Source organism: Chinchilla lanigera, unplaced genomic scaffold (genome assembly GCF_000276665.1).
Source record: "Chinchilla lanigera isolate Chin_1 unplaced genomic scaffold, ChiLan1.0 scaffold00153, whole genome shotgun sequence".
NCBI lineage: Eukaryota > Metazoa > Chordata > Mammalia > Rodentia > Chinchillidae > Chinchilla > Chinchilla lanigera.
In genome coordinates, this window is record NW_004955554.1 from 1,808,843 (window position 1) to 1,834,178 (window position 25,336).

Sequence of the window (25,336 nt, forward strand, 5' to 3'; positions counted from 1 at the left end):
ACCTGCTTCTTTGTTGACACCTATGTCTTATATTGTTTTTCTTTGCATTATCTTGCAGCTGTTAATGTTATTTCCTAGTTACTTGTTATTTTTAAGAGATCTTTTCTATCATGATCACTAGCCGCAGTCCTGCCTTCAAGTTCTGAAAGTTTATCTTCAGTTTCATTTAAGCAGTTTTGCCAGCTTTCAATGGAATTTTAATTTCCTGGATATCTCCTTTACTCACTTTCATGCATTCTAATTCTTTCTTATACTGTTCATTCAAGGTTTTCATCATTTTCCTGTGTGCCACTATTTTTTATCTATGTGCTACTATTTTTTATCTATGTCTCCTTTAGATATGCTGACCAATTCTTTCATTATCGCTGTCATTTCCTTTTTTCTGGAGCAAATATTTCTGATGTGATTTCCTCCATAGCCTGATGGAGGTGTTTCTTTACTACAGTTTTTATCATTTCATAAATTTCTGGTGTGTGACTTCCAATTTCTCCTATGTCAATATCTCTTGGATTTGTTCTGGGCAGGCTAGAGGTCTGAGATTGCATTTTGTTCCTTTGTCTTGACATTTTCTATTTCAAAATGATTTTTTATATTGTTTTCTGTGATGACCCTTGTGAGTTTTCATAGTAGGTAGCTGTATCACTAGTATCAGTGTTCTCTAGGAGAACTCTGTTCTTTGGGGAATTCTGTGTGCCAGAGATTCTTGGTTTGTGTCTGTCCCAAGCTCCCACCTTCCCAGTCAAGAGTGGGATGTTGGTTTCTATTTGGCTCAGTCCACAGTCTTTTGGTGCAGGGTCTTGTGAGGTCATTATCCCAGTTTCCCAATTGTTACATAAGGGAGAACAACTGATTACAATGGATGTGACATCCTAGCTACAGCAGTACAATTAACAATAATCATAGTAGCATGCACAATTTAGGAGTGGACAAACTGTGATAGCTATTAGTTTTGTACTTTAGACCATAGGAGCAAATTCTGTAGTTCTATAACATAACCAATCATAAAGTAGGGGTTTTTATGCAGTGTTTCCCCTGGTTAGAGTGGATTTACCCTGGGTTCCTCTGGAGGAGCCAGTGGCCATGTCCCAGGCACTTCCGTGCTGGCTGCCCATCCCGCGATGTAGGGGGATGGAGCAGGCACCTGGATTCCTCTGGATGGAGGATCCTGAAATTGCAGAGCTGTGGAAGGCAGGATATCTCCCCTCCCTTGTGTCTCTCTGAGGCTCCTGATGGTGGGGGGGAAGTGGGTGTGGTCTTTACAAATTTCTTGAAATATCTCCCCTTCCCTCCTCTGGGTACTGCTATTATGTTGTTTTACTGTATTTTAAACACAACACAGTCAGTGAAATCCCACTATAAGTCATTATACTGATGAAATTTCAGAGCTGTACTTTCCTGTAAGAACCACTTAGTCCATTCAAATCACTTCTCCAAATCTGGTGATCTATTTTCTTGCGTTTGAAGCACCAATTACACCAGAGCCTTTTCATAAAGCATAAACTGCCTTCCATGTTACATACATATATAATTAGCCAATGTTTATTTTATTTTGTTTTTTCCTTTGATTGCTTTCAGTTTGACTATATCTTCTTAGTATTTATGAAAATGTAATGACAACAAAGTTCTTGTATAACTATATTAATTATAATAATCATAAAATAAATATCTATGCATAGATCATTTTACTTATGAAGCAAAACTTTATAACTTTAGAGTTTTCTGTAAATTTCTCCCCTTCTCATCCAAAAGAGGTATGTTTTGCCATTGTTTTTGTGAGGCAAAAATATTGTTCTGTAAACTTTTTCAAAAATTTTATCACCAAAATTAATTACCTAAACACATAAAACAAAAGCTATTCTTCAATTTTCTATAATATCACAATATATCTATATTTATATAGATATAGAAAGTAGAACACAGGCCAACTTCTGCCTAGTATTTACAATGTCACCAGTAAGTTACAATTCTACGGTGTTAGTATTCAAAGGTCCTTGAGTAGTTTTGGTGTTATACAGTTTTTGTTGGTTGAAATTAGCTTCTTCATTTTTCAGTGGGTATACATATATCTACTTTTAAGCTAAAAAACAATATAAGCAAGAATAGGTCATCTACACTGAGTTTCTCACCTTGAATAACCTAGCAAGGATAGATTTTTGGTTCATAAAGTTTTCCATTTTAATATCCTATCTTTGCAACTAAAGATGTCTTTATGCAAAGTATAAAATCATCTCAGCATTTGTCATTTGTTGATTTCTTAATGATAACCATTCTTTGTGGGGTGAAATGATATCTCAGTGTTTTTAAATTTGCATTTCTCAGATGACTAATGATGTTGAACATTTTCTCATATATTTATCTGCCATTAGTATTTCTTCATCTGAGAAGTGCATATTCATCTCAGGTGCCCATTTTTGGATTGCTGTCTCTAATGTCCTTTTAAATTATTACTTTCTTATTCTCTTTAATGGTTTGATCAGTCTTCTATTCTTACATCTGGTAATCTGAGCAGTTTCATTGAAGATAACAATGTGTAATACAACAACCACCGTTGATCCCTACCATTTGATTTGAAACCTCATATCATTTTTAATGTCCTTGCTCTGCTTTGTTTGTATTTTGCTATTGCTCTTTTTTGTACTATTTACTTTAAAATAAAAAATATAACTTCCCACATAAAAAAGTCGTATCAGCACACTGCAGTAAGGTTGCTATACGATGTTCAACTAAAATAAGACTTGCTTACGGATCCAGTCCCTCCCACCACAGAAAAGTCTAGAAAGTGGGTACTATTTGATTACAAAGTACATTGGGTCAGAATGGTAATATTTAGATATAATAATAAGTATAGTAAAACAATTTAATGATGATGAAAATTTCTTTCAAAGTTTAAATTTTTAGGGCAGTTATTAGATCTTATTTATCTTTGAAATTATAAACTTTTCAAAGTGTTTTACATTACAGGATCTTTACAGTGTGTGTCAACAGTGAGGGAGGTATTTCCCCTCTTCACGTGCTCTTCCTACATCCCAAAATGGAACAAGTAGAAAAGAATGGAAAGTAGAACACAGGGGAGCAGGGGCTGTGCTCCACGTTTATGCTCTGGCGTGCTGGGTATGATGACACATTTTGATTCAGTGAAATGTGCTCAGATTTCAAATCCTTGCCTAAGTGCTATTCTAAGGCTTATAAATTTTTTGAAGACTTTGCCATTATTAACCTATAAAAAATATTTTTAACACTTAAAGAATTAAAACATTGTATCTGTTAAATACACTGCACTGTCTTGCCTCTTGAGATCCATAAAATAAATATATATTCTGGGCATTTAAAAAATTGATTTCTTTTTATCGTTTTAACAGAAGGTACAACAGCTAAGGAATGTATAACCTAAATATATGTCAATGAATTCAGTGCGCCCTTTCTTACCATCATTTTCCACCCCCAATTGTTAATCTTATAGGACGTGAGATTCTACCACCTGCTTCTCTGGGAAAGTCTCTCTTCACTATGGCAAAGAGGCAAACACTCGGACACGACGCGTCACCAGAATGGGAATAAAAGTAAATCTCAGAAACCCGTGGTTCATGTGGTAATTACTGTATTTTCAAACATGGTGATACAAGTTTGCTTTGGAAGCTTCAGCTAGCTAATATTTTTATTACTTTTATGAAATAGTTATATACACTATGGGGATTCAGTGATTCTTCAAATTTGTATATTAAATTTGGTCACCATCTTTATTAGTATACACCATCTTTTATTGTGATGTCGTGTAGTATAATACAAAGGAATTTACAGAAGTCCATGAATAAAAATAAAATATACTCCTTTCCAGACTCTATATTTAAACATTTTTATTTTAAGAAATAACACATTATACTGATGAAAACTTTACATAAAAAATTTAAAATTTTTCCCGAAATTTTCTTAAAATTATCTGAAAAAATATATAGTAGAGGCCACGTATTGTGTCAAACAGTATAACCTGAAATAATAACCCAAATGCATCCTATACATTTGCAGCTGGCTTGAAGAATGTTTCTGCATTCTCAGGATGTTGACAATACTATAACCATTTGAGATCACAGATTGGCGCGGAGAGCACCAGCTGCATTTCAAATGTCGTGTTGCAACTTTTTGCTGCTGTTGTTTTTCTTTCTTGTGTGTTGGCTCCGGGAGGTAAATAACTCATCCAGTTTCTCCCCGGCATAGACCACAGAGCCACATCTAAGGCACTGGACCTCTGACACTTGTGATGTAATTTCAACTACATTGATATGATGAAGTCAATTTAAAAATGCCCATTGAAATATTTACTTTATTGATCTCAAGAGGTAGGATAGTACCTAGTAGACAGGTCCACGTCCATTTCTATAATGACTGAATGATGGACGTTCGAAGCGAAACACCCAGGTAGAATAGAATGAGTGCATGGAGCTCCTTTAGAAGCTCTTCAAGAAGCGGACTGTAGAGGGCGTGTGCAAGATCTAGGGTGCAGGGTGTAGACAGCAGGGGGTGCCACCTCAGGGACACAGCCATGTGCTGGCAGCTCCAGGGTACCCAGGCCTGGAGGCCTCCTCTAGCTGCCCACTTCCTACTGAGCACTTGGTGCACCTGTCCGCTGGACGCATCCCCAGGCAGCTTTTGCAGCTGCTTACCTGGAGTGTGGGATGGCTCGTGAAAACTTCCTCCCTAAGAATGCAACAAGGCACAGTGGACGGGCTACTTAAACACTAGACATGCTTCTCAGCCTTGTGACTAAATGAGGAAAAGACAAACAAGGCCATCGCTGACGACACTGGTGCCATCCATCGAGTGCTGGCTGCACTGAGGGAGCTATAGCCACCAGCTCCGTGGGGACAGCCCCAGGGCCCTGGAGGTCAGCAGGCAGGGATGAGGCCGGCACTCCCCTGTGGTCTGCAGTGGTGGAGAATGTATCTGAAACGAGGCCTTGCAAGTCTGTGACCCATTTTCTTACAGATTTGCATTCCCTTAATAAGGCAATGGGTTTATAATTATTCTCACTCAGACTTAATTGGGGTTATTATGTAAATTATGTTAATTGCAAGTGCTTATATTCCTTTGACCTTATTTTAGGCTATTAAAAGCATTTCAGTATAACTATACTGTAATGAAGCTGAAACCAATAAGAGTCAAGGTGATAGAAAGTGAGAGTGTTAAGGGCAGCAGATTTACATAAGAATATTATCACATAATCAAATGATAGTCAAATCAACATATAACAAGATTAAGCAAAATACCAAAACTAATCATAATCAACAAATCTAATAAAAATCAAGCAAAATAGTGCAATATCAAAAATAATTCAGTTTGGTACCTTCTTCTCTCCATAATATGTTAGCTACTGCAGCATGTTAAAAAGAAAAAAGAGAAAGAAAGTGAGTAAAATGAGCTTTATCTTAATAATGTAAATAATTATTAAAAAGGTCAAAATCACCAGGATAAAATATACATGTCAATATAGTTACAGTGGAATTCAACAAATTACTTTAAATTAACAAAACAGTAGAATGCTCGTCCCTGCTAGTGCACTGTGTACATTTCTTGAGTTATTCTGTGGAGTAAAGACTGTGTTGACCAAAAACATTGCATGCCTCAGTGAAGAGAAGAGAATATTTAGTGTATCAAAAGATATTTTCAAAATAAACACTGGTTGTTAAACCAGTTGACAGTTTAATTACGTTACTGACAGAATAAATTCTATTTTTTTAAAACTTCTCAATAATCGCAATGTATAATATTCTTATATAATATGAGATATTTCTGAACAAGGTGAGATCTTAGAAATATACTTTCCTGAACACACAAAGTGCCTATTTTTAAACAGTATGTCTATTCACTCTTTTAAGTCATACAGAATAAAAATATATCTAAATATATCTTGCTTGTCTCTGTGCATACCAAATTATTTCTGGACAACAGCTACGTTAAATATCATATAGAGAAAAAACCAGTAAAGACTTACAATGTTGAGACCAAATAAAAAATACCATTTGAAAATATTCTGAAGAAAATATCCATTGCTTTCATAATTCAAAGTAACACAAAATCTGCATATTTTCAAAGCTACCCAATGTAAGTAAAAAGAAAGATTGACTAATGGAATATTTTCCTGTATCCTATTACTCCTTCAGTATCTTGCCCACGTCACTTTTTTAAAAAATCTCACCCTTTATGCATGGAGCAGAGCTGAAATGGTGTCCAGAATTGCTTTCTTGAGGCTAAGGCCTAATTCATGCAGGTTTTACCACTGTCATATTTGTTCAGAAGGAATGTATTCAAGGTAAGTGTGTTTTGTGTCATGTCAGTGTCCGTCTTTCCTTCCCAATGCCCACTCACACGTGTGTGCATGAGGCATGCTTCCCTCAGCACAGTGTGCTGGTTTCTCCTGGCCTCCGCGCAGTTGGAGAGAAAATGCAGAGCAGGAACTTTCACCAACAAGAGGAGCAAGCCCTGGAGACCTCAGGAGCAGTGTGGCTGTGACAGTCACTGACTCACTCGGTGTGCCACTATTACATAGGGTACACGTGTGCTGTGCCACCAGGTTGTGCATTCAGAATACGGAGCATCTTTATTTGCCAACTAAGTGTGTTGTGCTGACAAAATCAAAGGGAAGATCTTATTCTCAGGTAGAAGCCACAGATCTGAGAGGAAAGCGGGCCATGGAAACCAGAGGTTACAGCCATGAGAAAGACAGGAGAAGTGAACAGAAATTTCAGCAAGCACGGAACAGACGGAACTGCTCCCACAGGGGCGGGGTTTGTGCAGTCAGACAAAGGTGCCAAGCTCACTGGAGGGCAGAGGGCTCCAGCTAGGTGTCCCCCACACAAGAAAATATGTGTTTAAGGTATACCACTGTTTACAGTGACCTGAAAGCATGATATATTAATAAGGTACTAAAATATAAAAATATAGCAAGCGAAGTACTATAACATTTCCTAAAAGTATGCTAGATGGAAAGCTAAATTACTACTAGGTTGACACAGTGGATATCATAATAGATAAAATTAATCAGACATTACTTAATTTAAAAATTAGCAGATTATCTGTGTAGAGTGTATTCTATTTCATTTTATGAAGGTAGAATGTGAGTTAAACATTTCTAAAAAAGCACTAGAGGATAAACACTTAGGATCCAATTGTATTGTTGTAAGAGCCAAGTATCTTTATCCTAGGTGTCTTTTGCTGTTTTTCTGCTTTTTGAAGAAAACATACATGTGCCAGGATGTATCCATTTGGTAGATTATATGAATGCATAATGGAAAAATGCTGGTTTGCATCTTTTTCATCTGTTTTAACTTGTTTACACTCGTGTTCACATATATAGTTTTAATAACTGTCCCCTCATGAGGATTTCTGCCTTTTAAAAATGCTTATCTTCAGTTTTGCCTGCCTAGGCTTGTCGTATTTTGTCTCTGTCACTAGTTAGTGCCCGTTGGCAGTATCGGACCTGATTTATACTGGACGTTGGTAAGAGTGCGTAACACATCATCGTTTCTTTTTTTGTCCCCACCACCCCCTCTAACCCTTCTTCCCTTCCCCATTTGCAAACATTCTGTTTCCATTTTTTTTCAATTATTTTTTAAAGTTCCCTTTCCCTTCCTTCTCACTCCTCTCCCCTCATCTCTTGCTCCCCTTTCCATTTGAAAAAATTCTTCCTATTTATCAGAAGTTCTTCCTATTTATTTCTATCCTGTTCATAGGTTCCCCTCGCCTGTTGACGTCAGTGCACATTGCTGCCAGAAGCACAGGAGTCTTTAATGCTGAAAGTACTTTTCCAGACTGGGACCCGAAAGCTATCTCCAGCAGTTTGTGCAATGGTCCACCCCATCTTACTCATAGCTACCTATTATTGTGTATGTGCATGTGCTTGCAAACGTGTGTGAACTTACTAAATTTAATATGTATAGGTAATATGCAAATGAGTTTAACAGTGATCTTGAATATATTTGCAAATACTTCAAGACAAATTTCCTGTTTAACTTAGGTCCTTAACTCATTATTTCTATAAATGTGCTGAAAATCCATTATATTATAGATTATTTATATATAATAAAAACATATTTATGTTTATATATAATATAAACATACCATCCTTATATATAATTGACATGTATATGCATTTCTTCTCTTACATTTTCTGGTGTTTGTATATGTGGTAGAATGACTTTGTTGTACCATACTAATTTGTCCTTCATACAATATAAAAAGTTATCAAATATAAATGTAAACATAACACAGAGATGCACTATTCTTTGTTTTTTTGGTTTTTTTTGTTTGTTTGTTTTTTCTCTGGTACCGGGAACTGAACTCACGACCTTGCGCTTGCCAGGCAGGCGCTTTGCCGCTGAGCTAAATCCCCAGCCCCGAGATGCACTATTCTTAAAATGCACATTGTCTTTGATAAGCCTTATATCATATAAGCTCACATTCTAAGCACTAAATCTATTTGAATATCAGATTTCTCCATCTAATTTTTCTCTAACCTTAAATGTTTATCAATAGCCTGAATCAAACCCAAAGTTTTGATTAAATAATTTTTCTTCCAGACAGAATACTGTGAAACTCCTAATATGCTCTAAAAATGATCTGTTCAGATCTCTTTTATGCATATGGACAATAAAAGCCCCACAGATGCAGACCTCATAATTAAATACATTATTTATTACATAACTGAAGTATAAAATTCTTTCCAACCATTATGTACGACTTTTAAAGTAATACGCTTCAATGGAGTGGATGGTTGACAGCAGTAGCTAAGTCTTTTAACACCTTTTAACTAGTCACCATATTTATGTATTTGGAGCTTATAATTATATGAAAGGTGATGGATCCCGTATTAAATTTCCTATCTCTGTGAGAAATACATTTGCAGAGCTGCATGATATTTCACACGAAGCAGTAGTAATGTAGGGAGTTCCCCGCCAGCATGCTACGGCACTGAGCAGCTACTTTCCTCGGCTAATCATCTATAAGTTGTCTGACTTTCAACTAAATATTTTTATTTGTCCTTTGCTTTGTCTGACACTACTGAAGCACAGTTTTTGAATAAAATGAATTTACGTAAGGATAGCATTTAAGCTCCACATCTTGTTTCCCGCTTCCCTTTTGGATTTAAGGCAACAATTTAATCAGTAGGTAAATTAAAAAGGCCAACCTTAAGAGCAAAGGTGGATAAAATTTTAATGCATTTGAAAAAGGTGTAGCTAGTGTCATGGTAGCTAAAATTTGTCTGAATGTACACACAGAGAAGGAAGTGAGACATGCCAAGTACATCTCTGCCACGTGCGGAATTCTGAGTCACTTTCACGTGAACCTGTCTCTCTCGGAGCACTGAAGATGATTCCTCCCGGGACTCTGCATAGACCACCCTCATGTCCACTAAGAGCTGACTATTCCCCAGAGCCCAGGTTACATTAGGGAAGATAATCAGAAACTGGTCAGGAAACCATGATCTCAGTCTCCATAAAGCTATGAGATGGGATAGTTAGATTCTTTGGGGAGGATTAAAAGATACCAAGAAAGTATATTAACAAACGGAGTTCAGAGAGAACAGGACTTGGAACACACCAAAGGTGCCGTGGGGTATGGCCAGGATCGTGGTAATGCGCACCCATGTGGAGCCAGGCTCTGGAAGAGGTAAAGAGAGCAGTCGCGCAGATCAGGAAGAGGCAGGAGCCTGCTTCTGACTGCTGCTATACTGAGTTTTGGTTTCTACAAACAATTTTGAGAACCACGATTCTTTCTCAGGTTAGAAGGGAAAATTAAACCATGAAGGTATGATGTAGTCTGTTTTCCCTTGCTACAGCAGCATACAATAGCCTGAGTGATTTATAGGAAAGAGAATGTATTTCGCACACTTCTGGAGTCTGGTGGGTTCCTGGTCAGGAAGGGAGCCTGGTGCGGGTCACATGCAGAGGCGGGATCCCCTGCTGAGCGAGCCAGAGCAGCGCTGGGCGCGCTTTGGTGACTTCGCTCTTCCACCCTGACCAGCCTGCGCCCAGGCAGCAGCGCTGACCCACTGCCACCATTTACAGCGCTCATGTCCCAACACTCCACGCTGCGCTAGGAAAGGTGCCGGTCCCAGGGGACAAGCACCGGACCCCAGGGCCGGAGAGAAGGGTATCGGCTGAGCCAGGAGTTGGCAGAATGCCACCTTCGGGGGCTTCCTGAGGGCAGCATGCCGTGGTGGTCAGAAGTGTGTGTGTGCCTGGACGGGACAAGGACAGTTGGTGTCGGGTGGAATGGATGCAGCTTACTGGAAGCTCATATCGGAGTGAGGAACGTTCTAATCCCTTATCGCGCTAAGGAGCTTGTCTGTTTAAAGAATACCAGAAAACTGTCTGCAGCAGATGATCACAGTTACCCTGGGCTGCTGTGCTGGTTTCGACCCAGGACAGCTACAGTCAGGCCACGAACACATACACACTGGTGAGTTCCCACAGGACTTTTGCGAGGGACGTTTGAGTCACAGCAGACGCCACTATCCAAAGCCAGACAAGAGACAGCTGCCCCGCGGCATTCACTCAGACTGTCCCGTGCTGTCCCTGCTCACTTCCTGTCTTCGTTCTCTGAAACGTCGGTGCCAGCACCAGGAGTTAGATCCCTACTTCAATTTACTGCAGTGCAGTAGGGGCTGGGGATTTAGCTCAGCGGCACAGCGCCTGCCTGGCAAGCGTGAAGTCGTGAGTTCAATTCCTGCTACTGGGAAAAAAAAAAAAAGTGCTGGAAAATGACAGTGTGATCCGTTCCTGTCTCCCTCTGGTCCCACCTGTCCTCTCCGCTTGAGTACTCTCGGACTGTAGCTTCGTTATTAAGGAGAGAATGGCTCTGGGGGCTCCTTCTCCTCCTGGTATCAATACTGAAGAAAGGGCAGAGCGCCACAGCCAGCGGAGGAAAGGAAAGAAGTAGCAGGGTGCTCAGCAGGAAGTGTCTGCCTGGCCAAGAAACCGCGCCCGGAGCAGCCCTAGGAACTGTGGTGAGGCTGCAGGAAATGGGAAGATTCTGGCAAAAACCTCCTGCATGGATCCCACGGAAGGGGCTTAATTACTGCTCACCCTGGAAGACACCGTGTGACCAGAGGTAGGGTGCAAAAACACTTTTCCAGAAAAGGTATCTCTCCCACACTCACCCTACCAGAAGGAACAAGAAAGAAAAATTATCAGACTGTAATAAAACTATAAATCTTTTGTTCTTGAAGCACCTTTCAAGTTTGAGGAAGAAATATATAAATATGACATACAAAAACGGAATTAATCTCTTTCCATAGTAGTAGTAAGAATAGCTAACAAACACAGTAAAGAATCAAATAGCCAGTTGCTGAACCATCTGGTAAAAGGGAAGCAGTTACTAAATATATTTAATTTTGAAGTACTTTGATATTAGATATAAATGTAAAACACCTAATTTGTTACCCTTACTTTAATAGTCCTATATCTAGATTATAGTGTTATTTTATCCATATAAATACTTTTACCTATTTTAATATATTTAAAAATTAAAGCTAATAATAACCGGCCCAGAACAATAACAATGACGGTAATTAGAAGAAACATTTATTGAATCCTCATTACATAGTAGACATTGCCAAGCATTAGGACATTAGATTCACCAAAAGTTCATTTCTACAATTGCCTGTAATTGCGTTAACTGCTATAATAGCTTAGTCTGAAAAGTAAGATACAGGGAGCATTTGTTCATATAAGATGGTAATTAAATAATGTGAGGTCAGGTAATGTTCCACTCATTTCTTTCAAGTATTACACAAAATGTTTTCAGATTAGGCTGTGAAGCCAAATTCTTTCTGGCCAGCACTCTACTGATCACATATATGTGTATGTGTGCATGTACATGTGTATGTGTACATGTATGTATATTTGTATATGTATGCCTATGTGTGCATACATATTTTATGTGCATGCATGTATATTTATTTTCATGCATGTGTATGTATGTGCATGCATATGAATATTTGTATGTGCATGTATATGGGTCTATGTGCATGTCTATGTATATTTGTAGGTGTGTATATATGTATGTATCTGTGTATATATGGACATTTGTATGTGCATTTGTACGCTGGAATGTAGAAATGTGTGTTCACAGAGCTACAAAACATGAAAGCTTCCATAGGAGATTGGCTTTTATGTATTATCAAAATAGATTCTTTTAAGTGTCAGTTTTATTCCAATTTAAAGTGTACTATATAAGCAGCCTAATGCATAATTTTAGTCCCTGGTTATTTTAATAATTTTTTGTATTATAAAAAGCAATTTTTGAGCACATAGATTTTCTTTTTAAAAGTTCAAGTTGGCTGATGAACCAATAGCATCTTTGGGGAAATTCTGTTTTGCCCAAGATGTTTCAAAAGATGAATAAAAGAAAACAATCTCACAAAGAAGGCTCATATCAATTGGATCCCAGCATCACGGTGTGCAGAGTTTCCCCAGTACAGATTAAATTAGTAAATGTACAAGACAATTAGCCTTATAAACTGCATCGGCAATTGGAAGCTGGCCTAGTCATACCCAGGTAAGAAAGAAGCACTCACATGCCTACTCTATGTTAAAAATGAAATCCAATAGAGTGAAAACAATACCCATTTTGATATCTCCTGGATCAACACTAAATCAACCTGAAGAAAATAAGTTTTGCCTTTGCAGACGTACAGCATACATGTCTTTCCTAGTTCGGCTTTTCCATTCCTGCAGTTCAAGGTCTCCATCAGTCTGGTCCTACACAAGATTCCATTTTCACCTACAGCTGCAGATTCCAAGTCGGTCTTCCTATGGCCACATTACTACACTACCACAAAGTGAACTCGACACACCGCGCACCTCACATCTTCCCTAAGTTTGACGTTCTCTTAATTCTCCGTCTGTCAAAGTCGCAGTGCAGCCCTGTTTCACTGCCTCTGTAGAAACTACACTGTTCTGCTTGTTTGGAGTTTTGCGTCTGCAATCCTAACACCCTGGGCCCCTTATCTATGTTGAAAATTGTCGTATTCACATATTTGCCCTACTTTTCCATTTGCACTGAACTGTTTTGAGCCTTTCTGAGTGTGTAACATTGATTTAGTCGACAACGGGCTTGTTTCTCCCCAAGATGTGAAAGCACAGATGAGCAAAACTAATGCTCCCTGTGGACAAAGTCTCCTGATAATGAAAATTCCTATTCATTTCACAAATTTTGTGAAAGTCTCTTTTTCCAAAGGTCATCTAATAAACAGTTAAGCCTGAGGTAATATCAACACTGTAATAAAATCCATCTATTTTACAAGGTAAGGAGCTTCGTATGCATATAAATTACAGAAATGAAATTATGGCCATTGTAAGGAATATGAACTAAATTCAGTTCATTTTAATAGAAGTACAGAAGGAATTAAAAGGCAATGGTTCTTTATAAACTTATAATGAAGTATTCAGAAGGTGGTACGTGCTTCCTAAATAGTTTGTGAATCTATAGTAATTCATTCCTTGTCTAATGTGTGTGATTTCTGTCTTCTAAGTAATATACAAAATCAAGTCTAACAGGTTATGGCAAAACGATTCTCAAATGGTGATAAAACAACGCTAACACTAGCAACCTCTAACAATTCCTGTTTTCCAAACCTCATCAAGTCTGTTGCTATGCAGCTTTTTATTATTCTAGCAGATATAAAATATATATTTTCCTGTGGTTTTAAGATATGTTTACTTATTAACTAATGGTGGTGAGTGTCTTTGTATAATATATACCTCAGTCCCAGGCCTTGTCCCTGAAATAGTTCTTTAAAACCATAGGTCAGGGGCTGGGGATTTAGCTCAGCGGCAAAGTGCCTGCCTGGCAAGCGCAAGGTTGTGAGTTCGGTTCCCGGTACCAGAGAAAAACCAAAAAAAAAAAAAAAAAAAAAAAAAAAAAAAAACCACAGGTCAGTTTGCTTTGGGTTGCTTCCCTCCCTCTTTTCTTGCTGTCTTTCTTATCCAGTGATAATTCAGCATGGTCAATAATTTGCATCAACAGCATCCTTAGGGCAACTTTTTATGATCAGAACTCCTTGCCAGACATAACACACTTGTAGTCCCAGCTACTCAGGAGTCTGAGGCAGAACTATTCCTTAAATCCAGGAGTCTGAGGCCAACTAGTAACACAGTGAGGTCCTAGCTCAAAAGCAAGCAAACAAGCAAACTAGTTATGATATACCTTCATTAAGCTGTTGTCCATGCTGTTTTATTTTGCCCAGTGAAAGATAACAGTAAAATTCCATTCTAATATTAATATTAGTAAAATCATAATTAGTACAATGATGATTGTACTAAATATACAGTATGTATACAAAGACTCTTTACTTGAATACCTTTTATAAACAAAATTAGAAAATACCTTTTTCCGAGACCACTGGAGATCTGTCTGCCCTCTGAGGTGGAGGCCCCAGAGCTCAGACCCATGCTACCAGTTAGTCCAACAGGAATGAGAGGGCTTGAGGCATGGTCTGCCTTCTCCCTCTGGCCAGACCGTCATATCCATGGAGGAGCCCTGGGTAGTCATGACTATGGAGGAACAAGAAAAACAGCCTGTTGCTAGACACAGGTGCAAGTCTCTCGGTCCTTCTTTTCAGTCCTGGCCTTCCTTCCAGCCATCATACCTCAGTGAAAGGAGTCACTGGTGAGGAGGTAATATGCTATTTTTGACAACCCTTAGGCTGTAACTACTTATTAGATCCTTCTTGCATATCTCTGTCTTCCTGAGAAACCACTTTGAAGATACCACCATGTATTAACAGCAGCCATTGATATTTTCCTACTAATCTATCCATAACTGTGTAAAGTTTGTAATGTTCCTATCCTATTTCATAAATGGATGTGTGTTTATTATTATGTGTTTCCTACAACAACCATTGAGAATAGTTAATGATTTTTCAATAGGTCACTCATGTATAGCTCTATTTATTTTCTTTAGAAGCCACTTTGAAGATACCAAAGTATAGCACAACAACTCTTGATAATCTCCTACCTCTTTTGTCTCTAACTCACTATTATTTGTCTATTTGTTTTCCTGAGAAACTATTTTGTAGATAATAATATGTAAAACGATAACCATTGATAATTTCCTATCATTTTGACTGTAATTTGCTAAGTCCCCCCTATTATTATGTTATCCTTCTTTTACTCTTTAAAATTAAAAAAAAAGAAAATATCTTTTTCCTGTTAGTATAGAATCAATCTTCTAAATCCAAGTTATATTTGAAAATATATTTTGACTTTCTATTAAGACCTGTTTGAGGTGAAAATATAAATCTATTATTCATTAATAATTTAGCCTTAATTACAAATTCATGATAGTGTTAATGTTTACAATATTTATCATTCCTTACTCTATAGTTGTGTATAAGCATAGGTATCAGACAAAAAATAGAACAATATAAGGGAAAGTATGTTCTAGTTTGAATACAATTTTACTACATGATGGGAAACATCTTTTAAGAAATTTTATATTTAAAATTTTTATGTGGCACAAGTATGAAAATATACATGTAGTTGAAAAGTAAGAAGGCAGAATAATAAACCATCTAAGCACTTTCCCTGCATATATCCTATGATTAGCCCCTATCAGAAATCAGATTTCTGAGAAATAGGGGTCAAGAGAATGTACAGGTGTGTGTGGTATGAGCTCTCTGTGCACAGCTGATAGAAGTGCGGCATAGATTAGATTTCACAGAACTTCGAGACTGTATATCACTTCAGCCTCTCAGTTCAGGGCAGTTCAAAGACACCTTTGTTTTATTAACTTTTCACATATTTGTGCTGATATCTGACTGAATTTCCTCATTAGAAAACCCCAAGAAAATTATAGAGTGCTGGCCAATCTGCTTTTTAAAATTAAACACAGAAGTTTAACAAAGTGCCTTGAGCATTGTGAAATTTTAAAGAGAGTTCTAATATTTTCACCTCAACAGCAGTAATAAAATATTATGTAATGTACTGTAAAAGTTTTATAGAGATTTTTAGTTCTAATCAGAAAATGTTTATTACATTCTACAATGCATATTAGAAAAAATTAGATAACATTAATATTAAAAAATAAAATTATCTGAAATATATTCTAGACACAAATGTTATGAACATTTTGGTACACAATATATTCCACAATTATTGATTATTTAATACAGTGGTGAAAACATAGCTCATATACTTTTTTCTGTACAATAAGATACTGTGTATGTCTTTAAATATAAATACAAACCTTCTGCATTAACTTTACTAATGGCAAGGTATTCAATGCACAACTGCACACATTTACTCAGATAACTCATTAGTGAAGTATATATAGATTGTTTCATTAGGAAATACAAATATTGGTGTCTTATTCATGCCTTATTTGTCTTTGGGGTTTTTTAAAGTTCATATAGAGATTTCATAATCAATGCTGTCACTGTGTACATTTATTTAGTCTGTATAGCAAAAACATCATAAGTTGTCATCTTTACTTAGGAGAAAGTAAATTACTAAAATTGGCCCTTATTAATATGATATGAGATAGCATACTGCCCTTAAGTTATATAATTCCTCATAGAGAAAATTTAGATAATAAATCAAAATAATAAAGCTTCTAATCTTTTGTTGTGTAGGCAGTAGGGATGCTCTATTGCTTATGACTGCTATAAACCTGTCAATTTAGTGACTTTTAGAACACGTAGCATCTAACGAGATGCTATATAACATAACAAAGCACTGCTATGGTGCGAAAATGCAGCATGTTAGAAAGAGACCTAATTAATGACGAGGGAAAGGGCATCATCTTTAAAATATAGCCTTCAGATGTGGAAATCATGAGGTAGATAATGTTAGCATGTTCTGGCTCAACAAATGAAAGGATTTATGGAACAAGTTACTTCATGGATGTGACACCATCACTGGCCAATCAAGAGCCACAAATATTAGAATTTATGGTGAATAATAAAAAGCTCATAAAGCAATAAATGCTTTTCAAGCATGGTTAGCCATGATGTGCGTCTGATTATCCTAACTGCTTTGTATTTTATAAGAAGTTTATTGCTACATGAGTATAGGTGACAAGGACTAAACAGCTTTCGAATGTTCGAAAAGAAACAGGAATTGTTCACTGATTTGAAATGTAATTAAAAGGCTAAACTTTCAGGAATCATTTCTATAGTATGTGAAAATATAATTAAAATAGCAACTCTGTTGAATAATGTCCAGTAAATATTAAATAAAAATTAATCTTTGAAGTTATTGGTTTCATTTTACCAAAAATATTTATTTTAGTTAGTACTATTTGACGGAGGACTGAACTCATCACAGTCAAGATTAAAATCCCACGTGGCCATGAATCTGTATCTTACCATTAATGATGTGTTTTTCCCTACTTCTTTTTGTTGTAACTATTTTCACACTTGTCTAGTATAAATAGAACAATTATTACAGTCTCATCACTTTGCACGTCAATCTCACGTTGACCAAGGGTACACATATTATTTATTGATGACTGTTTTACCTACTTATAGCACCTTCTCAGTCTCTTTGCCCACTGGTAAGATCTGCATTAAATGATCTCAAACATATATGACTTTTCTTCTGAAGTAAGAATTTGTGCTTCTTTAAAACTAGGAAGGAAATGAGGCTTGGAGGGGTTATTTAATTGGTTTTCATCACCAGAACATGTTCTGTTTTCAGAGTTTCCAATGTCATATATAAATTGCCTGGATACAAAAAAAGACCATGTTTTAACCTATTTTAAGACCTCCATGATACTAAAATGGGCAAATACATTACAATAATTCGTATATCTTTAGAAACGCTGGCTACAAATGACATTTATCATATTTCTAAATCTCTTCTATATATTACACTAATTGCAGTTTCACAATAATCACTAACATATGAACATTATGTTCATTTAATCCACTTATTCAAGTGATATTCCTGTGATAAATCCTGTAGAATTTAATTCATTTAAAATATTAACCCTGGGAAAGAAAAATTTTCCATGAAAGGAAAATGATTGTCAGGCCGTTCAAAGGAGAGCAGAGCGGCAGCCACCTGGGAGCGGGTCGGGAAGAGCTCTAAACAGGATGTGTAGCATGTTTGGAAAGACTGTGCGGGGTTGATAGTCCAGATCTCTGCGGGACAAACAGCGTTCTCCAAGTGGCACTGGAATCCCTGGATATCCACTTACATAAAACAGTTTTTATATCTAAAAAGTAAAATAAAGCCTTCTTCTAAGAAATTTTAAAATCAAATTTTCACAATACCCAACTGTGAAAAAATGAAGTATTAATTTTTTAACAATATAGTTTTCACTATTAATTTATTAAAGTTAATTCTAAAAGATTGTGATAGGCTAACATCTCCCACTATAATACTGCTGTGAGATGATAAAATAAAAGACACATATACCTTATATTGTATTTATTGTAATATGTTTAGACTAGAGTAATTGTTACGATATGGATAACACCTCTGAATGCTCTCCAGAGGTTGGATTGATCACATTCCCTCCTAAATTCCTGGCGAGAGATGATGTAATCAGTGCTCAGTGCTTAATGCAGCCGGAGCGTGAAGCTTTCCGTGACAGCCTGTGCTTATATCACTTTTCGTTTCGCCTCATTCTGAAGATGAAGGGCTATCATGCGAGAATCGATGGCCCCAGAGAACGGAAACGCGTGGAGTGACCGCGCTGTGTCCCTGACGTTTCCAAGGGAGCGACGCCTGGCCTGTCTAAACTCGGTGCAGCCTCTCATGTTCCGTGCCTCCTCCATGCGCCCTCCACCCACTTCTCCTGCTCCCCATCGATGCCTCCACAAACCTTAGTTATCAAGCTCTTGCCTTCAAATAACGATAGAGTACGTAACTTTGATGCACTTTTTCATACTTCATTTGTCACATGGGAAAACTTCCAGGGAGGTTTGCAGACAGCGTTAGGGTACTACCGCTCCACGTTCTCCCGTTCAGCGATTAGGGTGGAGTGAGACACAAACCCCAGTCTCAGGGTGCTCTGCGTGAGTTTCCCTCCACCGTGTTACACCGTGGGGAAATGCACTGTAAGAGAAGCTGACTGGTACTATGATCACCGCTCCATTATGTAGAAAATAGCTGGGTGATTACTGTGAAGCTGTAGCTAAACAGAGCATGCATGGTGTTATTTACTGCAAAACTTGTAAATCGCCCCTATTGTTGCACTGTAAACATAAGATTCAGTGCTTCTCTTTCCAAAAGCAAACAGAGCAAGGTGCATTGCAGAAGAATTTGCAAAATGTAAGACTATAACTTGAGCACATTAAGAGGGAGCTGAAGTGTACTGTTCGCTTTGACTGTGCAGCAAAGCCAGCTCTGGCGGGAGAGCTTGACCTTTAATGTAACAACCATTGTTAATATCCTATCACCATGTTTTGAAATTCTGTACCATTTTTATTGTTCTCTACACTGTTTTATGTATTTGCTTTTGTTATTTTACTTTTTTTCTTTTCTCTTTAAAATGAAAAACAAAATTTATATGTATATGCAAGGGGGGCTGGGGATTTAGCTCAGCTGCACAGCGCCTGCCTGGCAAGTGAGAGGTCGTGAATTCAATTCTTGGTACCGGAAAACGCCCCCGCCCCCCTAAAAATATGTGTATACAAGGATAGCTGGGATAGGTGTTTTGCTGATGTCTGTGGTTTATTGAAAGGAACAGTCAATGCTTCAAATTTTCTTTTTCCTTGACCAATTTTGCACACTTGGATCTGGTAATCAGAATGACTGATCTGAAAACAACAATATGCAGTATAAGAAACATTGGTGAACTCCTCCCATCTTGTATGGTGAAGCTCAGCATCATTTCCAATTTTTTTTTATTACTTGTTACTGTCTTTGATTGTTTGGTCAATCTTACATTCTTATGTCTGGTGGACTGAGCAACTTCAGTGGACATAACAGTGTATAATGTTTTGTTTTGAGGTCATGTACCATTTTTGTTGCTTTTATGTTGCTTTGATTTTGTCTTCATTGTTGTTTTGTTAGTTTTCTTAATCTTTAAAATAAAAAATAAAATAAAATATCATAATTAGCCACACTAAAGAAAACATGTGTATGTTCTGATCAACTCTTTCTTTACATTTACTTATTTATTTACTTATTAGATAAGGACCCAAGGGCCTGGCTATATTCCCAGCCCATTTCAATTTTTAGTTTGAGATGAGCTGGTCTAAGTTGTGCAGCTGGGCTAGAACTTGTGATCTTCCTGCTTCAGCCTCACAGATTGCTGGAATCATAGGTGTGTATTACCATGCTAGTTGAGTCAATTATTTCTTTAAAATGTGATAACAAATGACATGTCATATTTGTACACATAATGTAGATGTACTACACATAAAAGTATATCTATAATTATGTTATTTGCATCTGTTTCTATACCTATATTCATCTTTCAGTTTGGAAACTCTGATTTCTAGCAATTACCAAGTGTTCCAAATTTTTTTTTAAGTATCAAACTTTCTACCTTGGAATAACAAACTATTTTCATAAAATAAGTCTGAGTCAAAGAACTGTTTATGTCTAGTGCTCTGATAAGCTTTGCATATAAACTGTAAACAGAAGTTCCTAATGTTTCAATATTTATTCTGTCTCTGTGATATGGAAACTAAAGCTCAGAAATGTTATGTGATGTCCCAAGTCACAGGGCTGTTGGGTTATTACAACCCTTGTCTTTCCTCAAAACTCATACTTTCCTCTTGCAATGGTCAGTTCTTTGTATATACATTGAATCCTCCACACCTTCATCCTGTGCTGTCCTGTACCTCCTATTATTCTACTCAGTTTATTTCCTTAATATTGTCTTGATTTTCATTACATACATTACTTTCTAAAACCGGTCACTTTAACCTCAATGACATATGTGAAACGTTCTTAATTACCAGTTAGTAAACACACAGGACACCAAACAAGCAAACCTAAGGGTGTTTACTTAAATCAGAAATAAAGTTTGCGATTCCTCCCTCCAGAATTGTGTTTGCACGTCTAGACAGAGTGGAATATAAACGTGACTTAGGGATGCTTGAGACCTCAGGATTGTTCCTGAGATATTGCTTCACTCTTCATCCTAGGGAAGGCTGCCTAATGTCAGCACGCAAGTATCTTCTATACATGTTATTTCCAGCCTATAAAAATCACTCCTCAGTCTTTCACTTCTACTGTCTCTCCTTCATAGGGTCATTCTGAAAGTTATATAAATGTGGGCGGTAAGGTCATCTCTGGAACAGCTCCTCAAAATATTACATGGGGTTGTAACAGTGTGCCTCTAGCAGGTAGTGTTAAAACATTTAAAATGCATTGTTTTGACCTTTAAGAGTTTAAAACAATAAATAAAGTCAATTAAAATAAAAACATTTTCAGAAACTTTATATTTAATCAAATTCATTGTGTGTATGGGTATATAAGTAAAATTCTATTAAACCTTCCTTTAAAATTTTACTAGAATTTGTGTGCAGGAAAGTTGTATACCTCACTGATAAATTATGATTAGGTATTTTTATTGTCACTAGAAAATATATAGAAAAATATATGATTAACATTAAAAATCTTAATAGAATTGAAATTAAAATGCTTCACAAACAGCATTATAAAACACAAAGCTGAAGTTTTCTAATATCTCTTAAAATTAATCTTTTTTTTGTTTTGTTTTGTTTTGTTTTGTTTTGTTTCTGGCACCAGGAATCAAACTCACGACCTTGTGCTTGCGAGGCAGGTGTTGTGCCGCTGAACTAAATCCTCAGCCCCAGGTTCCCGGTACCGGAGAAAAACCAAAAACAAAACAAAACAAAAAAATAAATCCTCAGCCCCCTAAAATTAATCTTTAAAAGAAGAAAAAAATGGAAGTTCATAGAAATATTAGGGGTGATTAACAAATACAGTGAATGCTTAAGCTTTTTAATTGTTGCAGCAAAGGTGCGTGGTGATCAATCTCTCAAAATACTCTCCCTCACTCACACACACTGACCATCGTTGCCACTTCCTGGCATAGCTCGGAGTCCTCCCTCCTGGGCATCTCCAGCTGCAAGGCCAGGTCTGCCTCAGTCTTCAGTCTACTCCTAACTTTACCTTTCGGTCGTTTTGACTTTGAGTAGGACCGGAAAGACCACAGTGCCGAGCCCCGCGGATGAGGAGGCTGAGGACGCACTGCAGCATTTCTGGAGGGCCCCTGGAGGCAGCCACCATCACACTCAGGAGAGAGGCACCCAGAGCTGCTTCACAACATGGCCAGAATAGTGCGATAAGTGCGTTGGAAGAAAAGGAGAATAATCTCAGGAAGATTAATGGCAATGTTTATTTTTTTGCAATAAGATTTTTTTTTAGACTGAAACACTGTACATTTTGATCACATTTCACACAAAAGAGGAACAAAAAATTACCTTAGACCTTATTTAGGTCATTAAATCAGATCTCTTTCTCTACCTTAAAACTTCTTTTAAATATTTACCTATAATGATCCTTATTCTAAACGGACAAAATATAGATAACGATATAGTGATAGATGGGACCTGGGCAAAGTCCTCCTGCCTCATTAGACCCCTTCATATCTATTTGTACTTGCTGATTTAAGAAGGAATAAGAAGACTTCTCGGACAACATTGGCTTAATTAGGTTCAAAATCAGAGTACAGAGAAATGGGTCTGGCAAACTAATAGTTCCAAAATGTGAGACACTTTTGAAGCACATTAATCGAAGCATAACTAATCAAACTGAAGAACAGAGGGCACGGGGAAGATTCCAAGTGATCCAGCTCTGACCCAGGAGCCACAAGGCCCAGGAAGGGCCTGTTTGCCCACAGGGTGCACTGGATAAACCCACAGAAGGCCGAGGTTCACACAACGCAGCTATCACCACATCCAGTCCACCCTCTGCATCCCAGCCCTCTGTACCAAGTTCTTGTGCTGTAGAGTACCAGCAAGAACCAAGAACCAAGTGGAGCCGAGGTTGGGAGGCAGAATCGACTTTATCACACCGGCGCTCCCGACTGGGATCGTTCCCAAAGAAGTCAGGCTGCGAAGGCGTGGGGGAGGTTTCCTGGGGTAGCAAGGAGGAAGAACACAGGCAGAGTGCATGTCATCTGGGGATTGGTTCTTTTTTATCTGTTTGTTTGTTTTTCCAGTACCGGGAATTAAACTCACGACCTCGCCCTTGCCAGGCAGGCGCTGTGCTGCTGAGCTAAACCCCAGCCCCATGGGGATTGGTTCTTACAGTGTGCATCACAGTGACCAGCCCTTTGCAGGAAACCGCAGTAACAGGAACTGTAACAGGAGCTGAAGTAAACTGGAGGTTAGTTACCTGGGCAACAGAGACTGACAGAAACTGCAATATACTGGCTGGGGGCAGGTTCTGTCAGAGTAGGGCGCAGCAGGGTGAACACAGTTAACAAAAACGCACTTTACATCTCAGAATAGCTGAGAAAGTGGAGTTTGAATGCACCCATCCAAACAGTGATTGAAGCTTAGAGCAACTGACATGCTAAACACCCTACTTTGAGCGCTTACAACGCACTCAAGAAGCAAGATATAGAGCATACTCTACTTCCTATGTCGGTTCAAATATTGTGCATAAATGGTTTTGAACAGTTAAAGAAAGGGCGCATTTTTCTTATAACTTCAGGAGAAAAATCAAAGTGTACAGGATTTCTACCATTCAATTAAGGACAGCCCTGCAGCAGGTCACTAATTGTCTTGTGAACAGGAAGCTTGGTACCTGCTGTGGGTAAGGCCGCACTGCAGCTTCTAGCAACACAGCTGACCTAGGAAGAGAGATGCAGCCTTATTCCATCTACAGTGCGGAATATTTGAGAGCCTTGAATTACCAAAATATGACTGTAGAAAGGACTTTTCAAGGGATTAAAATTCTTCCATGGGCAGATGGGAAGCAGAACCTGAAACATATTATGTACACTTGGAAAGTAAATGAAATGATTCCAATGCAGTAGTGAAGATTTCACAAACTTAAATCTTTAAACTTACTTTTAGTTGTGCAGGATTCCCATCCTCCCTACACATGAAATTGGCGTTTCAATGCACTGTGCATTTCAGTTTTCTGCTACTTAGCGTTTTGAACAGCTAAAAGAGGCTATAGTAACCTAAAAAGCAATCAAGTTGAATACAGGTGTGAGTGTGTGTGCATAATACATACGCGTCTTTCTCGCAGAATCTTCCACAAACAGAGAAGAGATGTCTTCATCCACGCCCGCCTCATTCTTTGCGACGCACGTGTACGCGCCGGTGTCTTCGTACCGCACGTTGCTTATGTGGACCTCACTGCCGTTGGCTGGGAACACAGGAAAGGAACTGGTAAAGGACAATTTCGGCTTCGGGGCACTGCTTTCTGAAGACGCGGTCAAGCAGCTCTCTCAGAGCGTGCTAATGAAACTGCCGTCCTCCTCGTCCCTGCTCGGGAGCATGCCCGAGGACGCCAGAGGTACGCAAGTGCTCTGCACACTGGGCCTTCGTTCAGCTCTGCGGAGCCCCGCACCCTGTAACCCACGCACACTCTGTGTTCTCCGCCATTTCCTATTTCCCACACAGGAGGTATCACACATGGATAACTAGAAGTCATATGTTCACTTTATTCAGACTCCACTTTTTCCTACATTTTAATGGAAATTTAAATAATAGATATTGTTCATCTATGCTCAAGACACTACCATAAGTAATGAAGTGAGCTCCATCGTGTAAATATACCACTGTTGTCAGGCAAGGGTGTTACTGAGTTCATGCTCCATACCTCTAAGTAGGACAGAAAGAGGACAGAGAGATCAGAACACATAATTGTCTTTTGACCAGAAATGAAATTAAACTAACCTACATGGTGGTATGGAAATTGGTAGGGCTGCTGTAACGCCAGAGGGCTGCGGAGAGAGCAACTGCGACCTCCCATCTGGGTGAGATAATACTTTGCCTATGAAGCTCTGGGCCTTAAGAGGCCGCACGCTCAACTTCCCTTGCTGTCCTCTTCGCTGGACACGCCTGTGCAGGTTCTGGGCCTGTGCCTCATGCTCTGGATCGGAAGTATTCGTGGCTGGCCGAGCTCAGGGAGAGGAGAGCGCAGAGAACAAATGGGAGGAGGTCGGGCCTGCTTGTGGTCAGGGCCCTCAGGCCCGGGGGATGTGTGGGAGGCAGGGGATGTCCGGGCAGGAGAAAGCTTCTGAATGACCTGCGCCTCCTTCTTAGTTTACAAATGCTCACTGCACACCCACCTGCTCACCCTCTTATGCTGAGGCTCACTACCCCAAAATGGTGACTGCACGTCTCAGTCTCAGCTTTAGAACAGAACCCCAGAGAGGAGCGCGTTAGGCTTTG

At 38.4% G+C, this 25,336-nt stretch overlaps 1 protein-coding gene across 1 annotated transcript in view; it reads right to left on the minus strand.

Moving 5' to 3' along the window:
* The window catches only part of Fstl5 (follistatin-like 5), a gene marked incomplete in the record, with an annotated part of 716,744 nt that overhangs the window by 101,245 nt on the left and 590,163 nt on the right, over positions 1–25,336 (minus strand). The window contains 2 exon segments of the mRNA XM_013508669.1: positions 5,339–5,365; positions 24,171–24,305. Coding sequence (XP_013364123.1) covers positions 5,339–5,365; positions 24,171–24,305 — 162 coding nt within the window.